The following is a 17568-nucleotide window of genomic DNA, read 5'->3' on the forward strand; positions in this document are numbered from 1 at the left end:
TAAACTTAATCCGGGGACAAGGAGAGTTAACTAATAGGAACAAATTGACTTTTGCAATTTCTATTAGTTCTTGCAGTTTCTATTATCTGTTTGTTGAAATTATATTTGGGATTACTGAGCTGTTTGTAGAAATAAATAAACTTTACAGAAATAGTGAAACGTCCATAATCATTACTAAAACTTCATTTTTTCCCCCAGTACAGAACTGTTTTTTAATTCCTGGTGATGATTTTTCTCTCAGTGTAAAAAAACAAAGGTTACTTAAATATGTAATTTATTCAGATCAGTACTTATAATCCTTGCCAAAGTTGGATTTATCCGCCGCAGACGAGGTTAAACTACCTTGCTGGTATTTGCCTTGTGATGCTAATCCGTTCGCCTGTAAAAAAAGGGAAAATTTAAATTAGAAATCTGATTTGGACTTTATTATGCCTTGATTTGTTGTTTTAACAAAGGAGGTCTGGGAGTCTGGAGTCTATAGAACAAACAGGTCATCCTAAGCATAATCAAACTGATTTCAGGACATTCAGCTCCCCAATCATCATCATACTTGTCAACTGAAATACATACAATTGGGTAAAGTATACTCAAAGAACAAAAATTACTTTCAATGAAAAGATTTTGACTTGTGTTATTTCAAGTAGTCACCCTACTATTCAAATTACAAACCGAAATAAATGTCATATACGAAGGAAAAAATGACCAAGCCCTCCAGTGTCCAAGGCTGGAATCAAACCAGCGTCCTCCGTTTACGCGACACATGCCTGAGGCACTGGTCCCACCGCGAGCTTTATAGCTATATTTATAGCTCACCGCTGGGCGAGTAACTAAATATCGCCGTGTCTCTTTTATTTACACGGGAGTGCTTATCTTTTGTTCGTGTTTATAGCCGATAGCTCATAGCTTACTAGCTCGCGGTGGGACCAATGCCTGAACACACTTTTTTAATAAGGTCCACCGATGGACAGTTGGATAGTACCTATGGGCCTTAATAGTAATTTAAATGATTTTTTTATTTGATTACTCACCTTAGTCCGTTTCAATAGCTCAGCCTTCGCCTTCGGCACATTCTCATCCTTGCCGGCCCAGGTCTTCCAGACGGAAGCTTGCAGAGCACGGCCGTAGCTGAAGGTCAGGGTCCAGGGTTTCTTCAGCTGGACCCTGTTGATGGCGTTCAGGTTCAGGGTGGCTTCTTCTTCGGATTGGCCGCCGGAAAGGAAGACGATACCTGAAATGTAGAAATCTTCATTATTTTTTGTCCTGTTCCTGTTCACTCATGACGGAACAGTAGCGGTGCATCTTCTTCTTTCTTCCTTTTCCATCCCTTTTCCTATTATTTAGGGTCAGGCCTCCTCACATATTTGCGCCAAGATGTTCTTGGGTTGTCGATTCTGATATAAGGGCTCCGTCTCCTTTTATTTTAGACCACCAGGTCGATGGTTTGCGGCCTTTGCCGCTATTATGCTCCGGTAGATTAAGCGCGATTTGTACGTTTTGATCACTCATGCATGACGGAAAAGTAGTAGTAGTAGTGCATAAAAGAAACAATACCATTTGATTAACAGATTTTTTGAACAGAAGGATATGATGTCACGATCCTCAGTATTGAGGGACCGACTGAAGAAGAAGAAGAACAGATTTAAGGGTTTAATCCCAAAAAATCAACTCAGAAAATTCCACTTATACCTACTTATAAAATGCTTCTGAATGACTTCAATTGTACCTACTAGAATAACAACTGTCACAGGCACAGAACTGGAAACATTCTGACCACGCTAACTTTGCACCAACTTAGCGTGGCCGGACCACGTCTAGAGAATTTTACAGTCACCCATACACACTTACAAAGCCAATTACTATGGCAAATAAACTGGGACCCTCCTGATTCAAAGTTTTAAGCCCACTGGCGATAGACATGTTTCCGATAACTCAATTAACACCTGTTTGACCAAGCTCTCGCGATAATTAAAAGTTTATATTAAAAATTGGAATATTGCGGCAGAAAAAAGCGCAACTCGGCAAATAACCTCAACAGTGCAACACAGTTTTGTCATAATATAAATTATTTATGTTTACGAATTTATGTTTTCCGTGTAGATATGGTTAGAGTCGGTGTCAGACTAAGATATGATAATTATATTATAATCGTTTCAAAAGCTAACTCTGTAGAATATGCAGTGGCAGAGTATGGAAGTGCCAACATAAACGTCAAATTACTATGAAAATACGACGCTTATATTATCGTACAAAAGTACGGAACCCTGTATTATATTTATTAGATTAAACGAACTTACCTTAAGTGAAGTTCTATCATAATAACATGATTCTCTCTCCCTGTTAATTAACTATTGTATAACCTTTATTGTATCCAACATTTATCACAATTTTCAAAGCTTTAAAAAAAGTAGCTCAAACACTCTCACAGTTATGCAGTCTGTGGTATCCGGTACGCAAGTCATTTCGTTTAAAGTAGATTGTTGTTTGTAGGAGCAACCCTGTAATTTGGGAACAGTATATTAACATATATACACGGGAAGGGATGGGACTCTCTTAACAGGGAGAGAGAATCATGTTATTATGATAGAACTTCACTTAAGGTAAGTTCGTTTAATCTAATAATAACATTTATCTCTCTCCCTGTTAATTAACTGTAGATGTTTAAAGATCGGGTTGCGAGTACATAATCAAATTATACAATGCATATAAATTACTTTAAAAGTTATTTATTAAAAAAGTAACTTAAGATAATCATGTAATTATAATCAACATAACAGTATAACAATCAGTCTGATACCAAGTTACATATAGTATTGCTAAACTCAGTAGGTTCTAAGGTAATAGGTCTGTTATAATGTTTAGCAAAGCAAATAGAGTTTTGTGACCAACCAGCTGTTTTTTGGATAACATCTATAGATATACCAGATCTGCTTGCAGCAGATGTGCTGGCGTGTCTAGTGCTATGAGCTGTGAAGATGGTAACGTCTATGCCCGCCTCCCTAAGGACATTTTTTATCCAGCGACTTATAGTCTGTGTAGAGACAGCATGATGAGGTTTTTTATGTGTAATGAAAAGATTGTTAGTATTTCTAACATGCTGTGTTCTTTTAATATAAGACTGTAAAGTAGTGACGGGACAAATTTCAATTTTATTGTTGAATTTTTTTAAATATAGTAATGGTTGTTTACTATTTTTGCCTGAAGTTTTTATTAAATCAGGTATAAAAATTTGGACGCTGTCATGATTAAATTGGATATTATTAATCTTAACCAAAGATAATGTTTGGACCCTGTGGCCTGTCGTCAAGGCGAGTAACGTCACTACTTTATGGGTAAGCTGTTCTAGGCTTATAGCTTCATTAGGGTACAACCCTTTTATGTAATTGAGAACAACACCGGGATCCCACGTTATGTTATATTTTGGCGTTGGAGGTTTTAATCGGAATACTCCTTTGACAAACCGTTTAATCCTATCATCAGATCCTATTCTAGGGCCAATAAGAAGAGATAGAGCTGACCTACTACTATTAATTGTGCCGTAAGATGCCCCACTATCAAAACGCTCAGTTAAAAATTGGAGTACAAATGGTACAGAAGCTTGATAAACATCAATCTTATGGTGTTCACAAAAAAGCCACCATTGTTTAAAAGAAGTATCATACTGTTTAAGAGTATTGTTTGAGAGAGAATTAAGCATTATCTGAATTGCTGATTTTGGCGTTCCACGTCTACGGTACGCCTCGCTGATAGCAGCCCGGCAGCCAGGGTAAGTTGATGATGTAGGGGATGGACATCTCTGAAAGGAGACGACAGTAAATTTTTGTTAGGCTTGAATATTAGAGGATCTGTAATTAACAATGAGTTTAAAAGAGGGAACCATGACTGTGAAGGCCAATATGGGAACACAAGTATACCTTCAGCTTTTTCTCTTTTAATTTTGTGTAAGCACTTTAACAATAAGGAAAATGGAGGAAAAGCGTAAAAGAAAATATCGCTCCAGCTGACAGTGAATGCGTCTACAGTAAGTGCTTCTGGATCAGGTTTCCAGGAAATGAATTTCGAGCATTTGTTATTAATCCTCGAGGCAAATAAGTCTATTTCTGGGTGTCCAAATGTTTTAGTGATCTTTTGGAAATATTTTTGAGCAATTTCCCATTCAATATTAATTTTTCTAGATTCCTCATCGGCCTTAAAGTTATCTTTGGTGTTTATATAGGAAGCAAATATCCAAATATTTCTATCTTTACACCATTCCCATATTTCTCTTGTAATTTGGTTAAGATGAGGAAATTGAATACCACCCATTTTGTTTATATAAGCTACTGCAGTTGTGTTATCAACTCTTAACAAAATTTCACAGTCATGCAAGTTTTTAGCAAAACATTGTAACCCTAAAAAAGCTGCCTTAATCTCTAAATAGTTAATGTGATTTTCTTGTTCAGATTTTGACCATGATCCAGATGTTCTATTTGATGCACAAACTGCTCCCCAGCCAGTTTTGGATGAATCTGTATGAATTTCCATACAAAAATCGTGATGTTTAATCAGGTTGAATTTGTGTAAATTCATACTCCACCAATGTAGTTCAGAATAAACAATATTACTAAGAATCATTTTAGCTTCATAGTTATCATTGAAATTTAATAATGCAAGGTATTTTTCTCTTTCTAGTAGTTTGGTAAAAACCCAACCATATGGGACAGCTGGGCAAATTGAGTTAAGTTTCCCTAGTAATTGAGAAAATTCCCTTATTGTACAGTTTCTTTTAAATTTAAATTGCTGAATCATTTCTAAAATAGTCAGTTGTTTTTTCTGTGGGACTGATAAGGACAGATTAGTTGAATCCAGAATAAATCCGAGATATTTGCATGTTTGGCTTGGTGTCATAACACTTTTTTCAAAATTAATTACAAAACCTAAATCCTGAAATAATTTACATGCTATAGTGATGTCATTTAGACATCCATTATATGATTGATTGAAATATATACTGTCATCCAGATAACATGTTAGGACTATATTTTGTTTTCTGAGATAGGTACAGACCGGTTTGATTAATTTAGTGAAAACATAGGGAGCAGAGCATAACCCATATGGTAATGCATTAAACTGAAAAAGTTGTCCGTCAAAGCTGAACCTTAGAAACTTTCTGTGTGACTCCGCAATTGGTAGAGAAAGATATGCCTCGGACAAATCTATGGAACCCATAAAGCAGTCTTGTGAAATCAGTTTACAAGCAGTTCTAATATCTTCTAATTTAAAATGATGTGTAACAACATATTCATTCAACTTTTTTAGATTTAATATAAATCTAAAAGAGCCATTGGGTTTTGGTACTAAAAATATTGGAGATGTAAACTGGCTAGGATCTGGAGAACATCTAGAAACTGCACCAAGTTTTAGTAATTTCCTTATTTCACGATACATATTTTCCTTTTCTTTCCCATGCCACACTTTTTGCATCGCCTCATAAGGTGGAGGGGTAGTATGAAATGGAATCTCGTACCCTTCCAGCCGTTTTAAAATTACAGGATCATCAGTGATTTCTAACCAGTTATCCATAAAATGTCTAAGTCTACCTGCATGTACCTCGGGTTCTATCGGTGATATCTGGATCGCTGCTTGTGAGAGCTGTGTCTGTCTTTCCGGTGAGGCTGGTTGTAATGCTTCCGGGGTTGATGGTACTGTTGCCCACCACGGGCTCGATGAGTCTGCTGATTGTACTGTGGTGGGCCCTTCCAGTTTAACTGCTTAAACTGCTTGTTATTTGCAGGCTGTTTATATTGCTTTTTCTCTTTATCTGAAGTATTCTTTATGGTATTACAAGTTTTTTGTATTGTTTGTGCAGCCTTGATTTTTTCTGCACAATCTGCACCAAATAAAAACTTATCAGTTTTTTGATGACGAACAGCATCTTGGATAGTTTTGTTGGCCCCAGCCAAGCAAAAGAATTTTCTAGAACTTGAATCCTGGTGGTGCATTTCTGCAGCTAACTTGGCCGCATCATTAATCTCCTCAATCAGCATTTTGGAGTTAATATTGCCTAATAAAATATTTGTTAGGCATTTGCCTAAACAGGACATTAATGTACCTGTTAGGTTTTGTCTGAAGACAATCCTTTTATCTCTTTTATTAGAAGGTTCTGAAAGCGTAGCCTGAATTTCTGGGTTTACCACAGGGGCTATTGCAGCAGGAAAATTAGCTGGCGGCGGGTACTTCTTCACAATTGCATCTCTAGCTTCTTTACCCAAGCCATCATTCATAATCTTCATCCAACGAGAAGCCAGTTCAGATCTAATAGGATTGCCAACTTCTGTCTGCTCCTGACCTTCGGTCCCCAGTGCAAGAAGAAACTCCTCTGGGAGTTCATCATCAGCCGGCTCTGTAATAATTATATTATTATGAAATAGTTGTATATTAGAATAAGTTTGTCTATCCGCAAAGTGATAGCGCACTATGAATGTTATATATTAGCACTGTCTATCCACATTGTGATAGCGCCTGCCAAAAATAAAGTTAATTAGAATCAAGGGCATGTCTATCCGCTCTGTGATAGCGCTTAGCCACAAGTTGCTACATCATGCAGCAGTTAAGATATTATTTCTCTATACGTTAGATGTTACTAAACTGAGAAAGATTAAAAATAGCCTTAGATTTATGTAGTTATGTATACCATCAACGCACCTGCATTAAGATCAAGGTCATTATCGTGTGGTATCGCATGAAGTGGTGAAGGTGACGCAGATGATGGTGAAGAGTGTGACTGCGGCGGCTGTTGTACAGGCTTCGATTGCGGTTTTTGTGGTGTAGGGTCTTGATTAGATACAACAGAACGTCTTCTCGAAGTATCTCGAAGCTTTTCTTGTAGTTTTCTAATCTTTTTCCTGATGTAATCTTCATCTTTTTCCTTATCTCTCTTCCTTTTCCCCATTATTTACACTTTTCACAGCACTCGCGAAAAAAACCAAGCACTTAACTATGCACTTGTTACTAAGAAAAGTAGCGATCGCTTCAAATACGATTTACGAGGTCAGTTTTCAAATGAGAGAAAAAACGGACTTTCAGACCCAACCGGAAAATGCCAGAATAGAAAAAAGAATTACTAATTCAAACAAATCTAACAGTCAGTAACAACCAGAAGAAACATACTCTTCCCTTTCTTTTGTATGCTAGTACTAGTGTCAGACAAGGACAGTAAACTCTTTTTATCTATGTTTGAGATGAGACAGTGCTGCCGTGATAAGCCAAACCATAGATAAGATTTGACAACAAAAACAAAACAAAATTATATATTCTTCCGCCATTACCGGTGCTTCAACTATTTATATGTAATGATTATTTCCGAATGAAATTGAATGAAATTCGTGTGAATTAGTTGAGAAATAACAATAAGACAACATACCTGAGGTCTTGTTACCTTACTTGCTTAAACTATGATGTATATTGTATAGAAATCGCCATGGAGTGGACGCCGGCGCGTTGTTTATATAAGCCGGATCAACGCTAAAATCGTGATTACGCCGTACAATCACATTTATTTTTACTTTGATCACATTTCTACACCACATTAACATTGTTATTTCACTAATTAATTGACTAATCATTTAATAAAACGATATTTACTGGAGAGTAACGTGACAATGTTGGTACACAAAAAAGTTAATGACTTGCGTACCGGATACCACAGACTGCATAACTGTGAGAGTGTTTGAGCTACTTTTTTTAAAGCTTTGAAAATTGTGATAAATGTTGGATACAATAAAGGTTATACAATAGTTAATTAACAGGGAGAGAGATAAATGTTATTGGTCTGGCATGTACTTGGCTGATTTTATATTGATTTTGATTTGTTACGCTACGTCTTACGTAGGCGAACAACGCGCGAACGCGGCGCGGCGCGGCGCGGCGAAAGCGGCCGCCGCCGCGCCGCGCCGCGCCGCGCCGCCTGACATTCGCGTGCAAATCGCGCCGCACCGCGTTCGCAACGAGATCGCTTACGTAGGACACTTCTATGGGCATCAAAGGATTGATTTCGCCGCGCCGCGCCGCGCCGCGTTCGCGCGTTGTTCGCCTACGTAAGACGTAGCGTTACTTATTTTGAGCTTATTTTTGGGTTCGTGAGCCAAATTCGCTATCGAATGCTAGCCGCAGACATAGACCAAAAAGGAGATGGCGCGACGACCTCAGCGCATTTTGCGGCGGAAGAAGGAGTATTAAGTAGTAAGAAAGAGAAGACTTTTGGCCAGCAGTGGATACGCAAAAGCTACTAAAAAAACCGGGCAAGTGCGAGTCAGAATCGCGCACGAAGGGTTCCGTACCATAATGCAAAAAAAGGCAAAAAAAAACGGTCACCCATCCAAGTACTGACCCTGCCCGACGTTGCTTAACTTCGGTCAAAAATCACGTTTGTTGTATGGGAGCACCACTTAAATCTTTATTTTATTCTGTTTTTAGTATTTGTTGTTATAGCGGCAACAGAAATACATCATCTGGGAAAATTTCAACTGTCTGTGATAGCTATCACGGTTCATGAGATACAGCCTGGTGACAGACGGACGGACGGACGGACGGACAGCAGAGTTTAGTAATAGGGTCCCGTTTTGCCCTTTGGGTACGGAACCCTAAAAGTAAAAACACAACATAAATATACCCGGAACGGCGGCGGGGACTCCTCTCAACAACGCAGTTACAGAAGCTACGGCGATCTCTTCTGGTGTAGCCTTCTTTTTGTACCCTTGCCCCGGGGTGACCTAAAAAAGAAAGAAAAGTTTATAACCGATTTTACAAGCATCGCATTCAGGAAGTTTAAAAACCACTACAACAACATTAATGTTCAAATCGAGACTAAAAAAGCACTATAAAATATCTATATGTTCTAAATTCTTTAGATATTTTGAGGTACATTATCGGCAACATAGAAGAGGTTTAAGACACTCGCAAGTAAGCGAGCCAAGCGTCATCAGCCCGACATCTGTTCACCACGGGCACACTACACCTGCCTGTTTTGCGGTCATGGTTGCTGCTCCTGTATTGGCTTATACAGGCATGAAAAACGTTGTCGCCCTGCCTGACACTGTTTGTATAGTCTGCAATAGAAAGGCCTATGATGAGAAGAGATTCGATTGGGCTACATAAAAGGCTCACCATATTCGGTTTAATAAGGGTTCCTTCCAAAAACACATGGTGATCGTTCAGCGCCTTGTATAGAGCGGCGAGCGCCACTTCGGTGACCTTTTGCGCTCTGACGATATCATGGTCACCTGTAAGACATTTATCATTCTCAAGACAATTAATTATAATGGCTGCTAACTTGATAAGTTGATAACCTTGATAAAGTCCGTCTACATTGTCAAACAATGTCAAATTTCTATGAAAATATTGTGACGTTTATCTAACTGTACTATAAAGACACTTCTTCATTTTCTTCTGTTCAAGACGGCGCAAAGTTTAGCTTATAGTTGCACCAAACAAAGTCTGCAGCGGATTTGATAGCCCACGCAGTGTAAGTGTTATGTATACGTCATAATTTCATAGAAGTTTAACGTTTAAAATGACACTTGTACTGCGTGGGCTATCAAAATCGCTGCAGACTTTTCAAGGTCTGACTATATGTATATGTGGACTCTATGATTAGATTGATTAGTATGATTGATGTATGTTTGTCGACGACCGGTCTGGCCTAGCGGGTAGTGACCCTGCCTGCGAAGCCGATGGTCCTGGGTTCGAATCCCAGTAAGGGCATTTATTTGTATGATGATACAGATATTTGTTCCTGAGTCATGGGTGTTTTCTATGTATTTAAGTATTTGTATATTATATATATCGTTGTCTGAGTACCCACAACACAAGCCTTCTTGAGCTTACTGTGGGACTTAGTCAATCTGTGTAAGAATGTCCTATAATATTTATTTATATATTTATTTATTTATGATTGATTACATAGTGCCACTGGCCCTAAGTTATACAGGAGAAGAGATATTCCTCCGTGATTCTGTTAATTTTTATAAAATTTGGTCAACAGAAAAAGACTTGTATGTTTATCCCAAATTTATAGACCTCCTACCATCCAAAAGCACGTCAGGCTCCACAATCGGCACAAGTCCTTCACTCTGGCAGACAGCCGCGTAGCGCGCTAGGACGTTAGCCATATCGTTGTTAGCCTGGACTGACGGAGTGTGCTCGCCTATCTTGAGAGGGCACCGCCATTTTGCGAAGCGACACCCATGTTTCTTGTAGACGGCGCAACGCTTGTTAAGATCGTCGAGACCTGCGGAATAAGTATTAAGTTTATACTTGTTTGAGAAGAAACCAAATACTAGTACATATTTAACTTACTTAGTTTTTGACGATTTTCATATCTTCAGATATTCGATTTTCCAGTGTGAGTGCGAGTGTCTAAGAATATAAAAACTCTTTTGTGGATATTTCTTCAAGAATTTGCTGCTATAACTATTTGTCGCAATAGGACTTACACAAGAAAAGAATTTAAAGAATTAACTATATAATCGTGTATTTTTGATTTGCTTAGAATATTCTTTCCTATTTTGTGTTATGAAATAAGCAACACGAGCTAACTTTGAATATGCTACTTTATCAGGCGCTTAACACTCAGTTCGAGACAACAAAAAACTTTTGAACGTGTTTTATGAACAAAACTTTCTACTCGAAGCGGCGTAAAATGAAGATTGCTGCTTGCGTTGCACGCTGAAGTTTGAATATCGCTTTTAAAATGATTCGCATATAAAATGATTTCTCCGAAACGTTACGATTTTGTGAGCATAACAACAATTTTACCAAATTGAAAGAAAGAAATAAGTCCGTTGCGAATATTCCAAAGTTTATTTTTTACTCCTGGTAGTTACAGGCTACACATAAATTACTTACCTTTTTTATCTCATTCAACTATTTATTTTTATTTTTTCCATGTATTAACAAAGATAACACACAATATTGAGGCGATAGGATAAATCCTATCTCCTCAATGTTGTGCAAGTTGTGCAACTGCCTCTAATCACTAATAATTTTGCCCCATGACCTTGAACTTAGTTAAAAAAGTGTTATGCAAGAAGCATTTACCCTAATAGGTGCGACATTTATTAAGAATAGAGGGCAAAACTATAATAATATATGCTGGTCAGAAAGACATAAGTATTATTCAGTAAGTATCAGTCTTGGTACATCATCTCGTTGAACAATATGTGTTCTGAGAGATTCTGATAAAACATGAGTAGGTATCATTACCCTGGGTAGTGACTTCATTCTCAGACAGGAATAGTGGGACGACGTCTCTGTCTAACTTGATGCCGGGGATGATGCCCTGCTGCTTAAACACATCCATGAAAAGCGTCCCTTCATCAGTCTTCTGATACACCGTCTCGTCAAAGAGTATTACAGCTGACACGTGCTCTGAGAGATTCTGAGGAAATAAAGATGATTTTGAGTTTTATCGTCACAGTGCGGATTCGAACCAATGTGATAAGCACCAAATAAATTGGAATTACTTAAGAGGTATTTATTCTCTTGTCAGTGGAGTATCTCCCAGCTTTCCCTATTTTGCGCCAGCTCTTTGACTTTTTGGTACGACACGATCCCTACTTTTTCTAGGTAATGATGATGTTGATGTAATTAAAATAATTGAAAATCGAGGTTAATAAAATCATGAAAAGAAATCAATGAAGAGTCATACTCGTTTGTATGCTAGGGCCACCCCAGGACCAACCCCAATTAACTGATTGATCTTCGATACTCAGCAGTGAAATTAGTTTTACCAGTGAGATATCTACTGTTTGGTGCCCTTGATTCATAAGCTATTTTTTTTTTTATTTGATATAAACTAAGCTGAACAAGTGAACAATGTGTCTCTTATAAGGGTAAGGTGGGGTAAGACTATCACTTGTAGGGAATCCTCATACTGTTTGCCTTGCCCCGAGAAAAATAAACTATGTTAATCTTACCCCACCTCACCTTACAGATCCTCTGAGTTGTAATAATAATATAGCAATGTCAACTTATCTAAAGTGATATTACGAACATCTCAATACCGTCAAGTATTTGTAGACCCGGGCCCAAAATACCCATCCTTCCCCGATTATGAGCCATAGCCGACATTTTTTGACAAAGGCTTTGGGAATTTATTGAACGCTTCTTCAGGTATCGTTATACGTACTTGCGTACCTACCTACCTACCTAGCCTACCTAGGCCTAGGGTACCTAGTTATCATTGGTTAATACAAAGAGTACACGTATGTATTGGTTTTAATGCAGTGATCTAGAAAAATAAAGCCTAAGAGAAGTAAAGAAAGACATCAGTACGAGCAAAATACTATATTCGCAATGTTTACGAACGATACGATAAACATTTTTGAACTATGCTGCCCCTTTTACTTTAGTCCAACCATTTGCTTTTTAGAGTTCCGTAACCAAAGGGTAAAAACGGGACCCTACATATTTCTAAGTCTCCACTGTCCGTCTGTCAGTCACCACGCTGTATCTCATGAACCGTGATAATTATAGTTGAAATTTTCACAGATGATGTATTTCTGTTTCTGCTGTAACCACACATACTGAAAACAGAATAAAATAAATGTTTTCCAGTACAATAAACGTATTTTTTGCCTTTTATTGCGTAATGGGAACCCAATTCACATTTGGTCGACTTTTATCTGTATACCATAAACTGTAGACTATAAAAAGCTCAAAGCGACACTTTGACGTTCTGTATCTTTTAAAAATTGTGACAGATTTTTTAAAATATTTAAAGTCATGCCAAGAAAAGTCTGTAGCGATTTTGATAACCCACGCAGTGCAAGTTTCATTTTAAAAGTCAAACGTCTATAAAATTATGACGTATAAATAACACTTGCGCTGCGTAAGCTATTAAAATCTGTTGCAGACTTTTCTTGGTGTGACTATAAATATTTTAAAAAATCTGTCACAATTTTTAAAAGATACAGAACGTCAAAGTGTCGCCTTGAGCTTTTTATGGTCATACAGAAAAAAACCGACCAAATGCGAGTTGGGTTCCTATTACGCAAAAAAAGGCAAGTTGTCATCTAGTCCGTAGTAGTCCGGTCGGAAGGCCTACAGATGGATCGACGAGGTCCAGAAAGACCTGTGTGGCATGCAAGCGGCTGAATGGCGTCAGATCGCACAGGAAAGGAACGAATGGCGCAATCTAGTGTCGGAGGCCAAGATCCACTTCGGGTCGCTGAGCCAGCGAAGTAAGTAAGTAAGTCATCTAGTAGGCTACAAATATGAAACATTCCCTATTGTGTTTGTACTCACATTGGTAGTAAATAGCAGTTGTCTGTACCGCCGGCGATTGTCCTCAGTGTTCGCCAGGCCCACTCCAGCCAGAAGTTTGCCGATGCCCTCTGAAAGTTAAATTAATATTGTTGCCTGGAGCACCCCATTTAATAAACTGCCTTCTCAAATTAATAAACTCGGAGAGATACTTAATCTTAAACTAGTTCAGGAGTGGCTCACTCCGCGATTTCGTCGCTTTGCTACAGCTAGATACCTGTAGCAAAGTACATCCGTTCCTAACCCAATTTTGGGGAAAGCCATAAGCCGCGCGCGGCGCTGTCGCCACCTAGCGGCCATATCTGTGCTGATCGTAACAGACGTTAGAGAGTGAGTCTTCTGTACCTAGTACTATTATTTATTCTGTGACTAGTTCAACAAATACAAATAGGTAGGTAATGGATTCCTTAGAAAAATTGTGACTGCGGTTTACTAAATACCTACCTATAGGTACCTATATTAAAATAATAATAAAATATCGTTTTAGCGTTTGTTTAAATATTTCACATATATATTATTTATTAACCTTTTAACCGCCAGCAATTTATGATCGAGCGTGCTCGTGTCGCCACCGACAGTAATTGTACCACGCAGGGTTGGCATAGTTACGGGAGTTATAAATGTGCTGTAAAAACCAAATCAGATCTTTGTCTTATTTATCAGACTGTGGCGAAATGAGCTGGATATGTAATGTCTTTGTATATTAGACTCTGGCGGTTAAAGGGTTAATAACAAAGTTGTTAGTTTATATTTTAAACTTTTTAAAGTCTGAAAATTAAAATCGAAACAGAATTGAAAAAAAAAATTATTAACCTGCTCACAAAATTGCACGAAAATCGGTTGAGAATTTCGACGTGTAGAGGAGAACATTCGGACATTAGAAAACATTTTTACCCAAGCTGAAACGGAGGCCTTCGCTAACGCTCGCTCGATCAATAAGAGGTATAATATTTATATAATTAGCATTACATATATCCCTTATAATGGTATACATTTTAATAAATAGAGAGTAAAAAAGAAAATTAATCTGTTTATTTTCATTCGAGAGGTTAGTTGTACAATCAGTCTCAGTTACAATCTCTATATTTGGAGATTATTTAAACTAAGCTTAGCCTTAATTATATATATATATAGAGTCAGACCGTTAAAGTCTACAGCGATTTTGATAGCCCACGCAGTGCAAGTGTCATTTTAAACGTCAAACTTCTATGAAATGACGTATACATAACACTTACACTGCGTGGGCTATCAAATCCGCTGCAGACTTTGTTTGGTGCGACTATATATGGTAATTAACTTGCCATTCGTTTCATCAACCGCTAAGATGCCTTTCCCCGGGGCCAGTATAGCCTCTGCGGTCCTCTTCAGCTCTGTCTGGAGATCCAAGTCAGGATATGAAAAATAGGTGGTCATTCTGAAAAAAAAAACCGCTTTTTAGGATTCCGTACCCAAAGGGTAAAACGGGACCCTATTACTAATACTCCGCTGTTTGTCCGTCCGTCCGTCTGTCACCAGGCTGTATCTCACGAACCGTGATAGCTAGACAGTTGAAATTTTCACAGATGATGTGTTTCTGTTGCCGCTATAACAACAAATACCAAAAAGTACGGAACCCTCGGTGGGCGAGTTCGACTCGCACTTGTCCGGTTTTTTTAGTGACTCACGAACTTCTAAAATTAGCATAGTTCATAATATGAATATTTGAACAAGTAGGTAGGTAAGTAAGTACTTAATTACTTAGCTGGACTAATTATGCCAGTATTAAAAATACAGGGTGGAATTTTTAATGATCAGTGAGGGCAGTAACCGGTAAGGATGATTCACGCTTGACCGAGCTGGGCAACTGATTTGATTTTTGTTTGACAACCCGTCTGGCCTAGTGGGTAATGACCCTGCCTGTGAAGCCGACGGTCCTGGGCTCGAATCCGGTAAGGGCATTTATTTGTGTGATGAACACAAATATTTGTTACTGAGTCGTGGGTGTTTTCTATGTATACATTATCCATACAAGTATGTATATCGTCGCCTAGCACCCATATAAGCTTTGCTTAGTTTGGGGCTAGGTTGATCTTTGTAAGATGTCCAGTAATATTTTATATTTATATTTAATATTTTATATGATGGCTGAACGGTGATCACATGATGCTTTCCATAGAAAACGAAGTGTTGGAAGGTCCCGCCCGGCCCAGGCTTGGTCTAGCGTGAGCAAGTGTGAGTTATCCTTTAGATCCGATGTCGCTAAGTGAAAGTGGCCAATAATATCGATATCGATTCTGGAACATACTACGAGGATATTTACAATAAAATTGTCTATTTTATGGCAATATATGTAATCTATTTGTATCTAGACTCATTAAGCGCCCTTAATTACGGTGACAGTTATTTTATCACGTGGATAAAGCTATCCTTAATACCTACGCCGGCTGGAAACCAACGTAGGACAGGGTGATGAAAAAGCCAGAAACAAACGAAAAAAAACCGGGCAAGTGCGAGTCGGACTCGCGCACGAAGGGTTCCGTACCATAATGCAAAAAACGGCAAAAAAAACGATCACCCATCCAAGTACTGACCACTCCCGACGTTGCTTAACTTTGGTCAAAAATCACGTTTGTTGTATGGGAGCCCCACTTAAATCTTTATTTTATTATGTTTTTAGTATTTGTTGTTATAGCGGCAACAGAAATACGTCATCTGTGAAAATTTCAACTGTCTAGCTATCACGGTTCGTGAGATACAGCCTGGTGACAGACGGACGGACGGACGGACGGACGGACGGACAGACGGACGGACAGACGGACGGACGGACGGACAGCGAAGTCTTAGTAATAGGGTCCCGTTTTACCCTTTGGGTACGGAACCCTAAAAAGTTTCCCGTAGGTAATGTACTTGTAATTTCATTGTAATTTTCTATGTTAAAATTTAAGTTTTGTTATTGGAGCTATAAAGAATATTTAGGTATTACCTACCTACTTTTTTAGGGTTCCGTACCCAAAGGGTAAAACGGGACCCTATTACTAAGACTTCGCTGTCCGTCCGTCCGTCCGTCCGCCCGTCCCTCCGTCCGTCTGTCCGTCCGTCTGTCTGTCACCAGGCTGTATCTCACGAACCGTGATAGCTAGACAGTTGAAATTTTCACAGATGATGTATTTCTGTTGCCGCTATAACAACAAATACTAAAAACAGAATAAAATAAAGATTTAAATGGGGCTCCCATTTTCTTGCTCTTTTTTGTTTTTTTTTTTGCATTATGGTACGGAACCCTTCGTGCGCGAGTCCGACTCGCACTTGCCCGGTTTTTTATAGTACATTTTTACACAAATTGACTAAGTCCCACGGTAAGCTCAAGAAGGCTTGTGTTGTGGGTACTTAGACAACGATATATGTAATATATAAATACTTAAATACATAGAAAACAACCGTGACTCAGGAACAAATATCTGTATCATCATACAAATAAATGCCCTTACCAGGATTCGAACCCGGGACCATCGGCTTCATAGGCAGGGTCACTACCCACTAGACCAGACCGGTCGTCAAATTTACCTACTTACTTGGCATAAAAAAAGTTTTTTCTTCTTTTTAATGTGTAGACTTATGTAACTTATGTTGTATAAAATGGTAATAGAATGCATACGTTTTACGATTCGCATTTTCCGTATACATACATATTGTTTATTTGTTGAACTAAGCATACGTTCTTGTAAAAACTCTTTATAAATCGAAGTACGGTCCGTTCCCCAACTTAAGTACCCAAGTTGCCATACTAATTGTATAGAAAGGTGGATACTTATGTACGAGATATGTGGGAATTCCATGGCTGAAAATCACATTCAGCAAACTGGCAGAAACCTGTCCCGTCCAATAATAAGTGCTTGGAAAAAAAAAAGGAATTATAGTTCTGTTTACCAACAAAGTTATTTGGCGCCACGCCAGCTCAGGAATTATATCATTACTCGGAGAGGCAGCCAGGAGCCGTATTTGGTCGCTGAGCCAGCGAAGTGGGTAGGTACCTATAGGTAGGTAGTCGTAATTACCAACAGACATAGACTAGGAATCCTCTAGACGGAGTTTAGAGCAATTATTTCATGAAACCGATGCTGCCAAAAATACTGGGGTGCGGGGGACGAGGTGAGCGAGTCCCGTGCCGTGATTGGTCCGTTCAAAGACACGGGCGTCACTCAAAGACACTTTGACTCGAAAATGGAGGAAAATTACCGTAGGCTTTTTTTTTTTACTATTACCTATTATATTATAGTTGTAGGTCCTCGC

At 38.5% G+C, this 17568-nt stretch overlaps 1 protein-coding gene across 1 annotated transcript; it reads right to left on the reverse strand.

Annotated features, from left to right (window-relative positions):
- Positions 1–271: 271 nt before the first annotated feature.
- LOC134674580 (fructose-bisphosphate aldolase-like) lies at positions 272–14712 on the reverse strand. The gene is made up of 8 exons (XM_063532696.1): positions 14601–14712; positions 13282–13370; positions 11239–11413; positions 10061–10264; positions 9142–9257; positions 8648–8747; positions 1029–1228; positions 272–379 (listed from the first exon to the last, which is right to left on the reverse strand). Exons 1-8 carry the CDS (start codon positions 14710–14712, stop codon positions 284–286), a joined length of 1092 nt encoding a protein of 363 aa, XP_063388766.1. The 3' UTR covers positions 272–283.
- Between the last annotated feature and the right edge of the window lie 2856 nt (positions 14713–17568).

Source organism: Cydia fagiglandana, chromosome 20, assembly GCF_963556715.1.
Source record: "Cydia fagiglandana chromosome 20, ilCydFagi1.1, whole genome shotgun sequence".
NCBI classification, from domain to species: Eukaryota; Metazoa; Arthropoda; class Insecta; order Lepidoptera; family Tortricidae; genus Cydia; species Cydia fagiglandana.

Excerpts from the sequence above, each read along its gene's own strand:
- LOC134674580 (XM_063532696.1), bottom strand. The coding sequence starts at position 14,712 with ATGACCACCTATTTTTCATATCCTGACTTGGATCTCCAGACAGAGCTG. Across the intron at positions 9,258-10,060 it reads GCCTGACGTGCTTTTGGATG|GTGACCATGATATCGTCAGA; the intron begins GTAGGAGGTCTA and ends AATGTCTTACAG. Across the intron at positions 380-1,028 it reads AGCTATTGAAACGGACTAAG|GCGAACGGATTAGCATCACA; the intron begins GTGAGTAATCAA and ends CTTTTTTTACAG.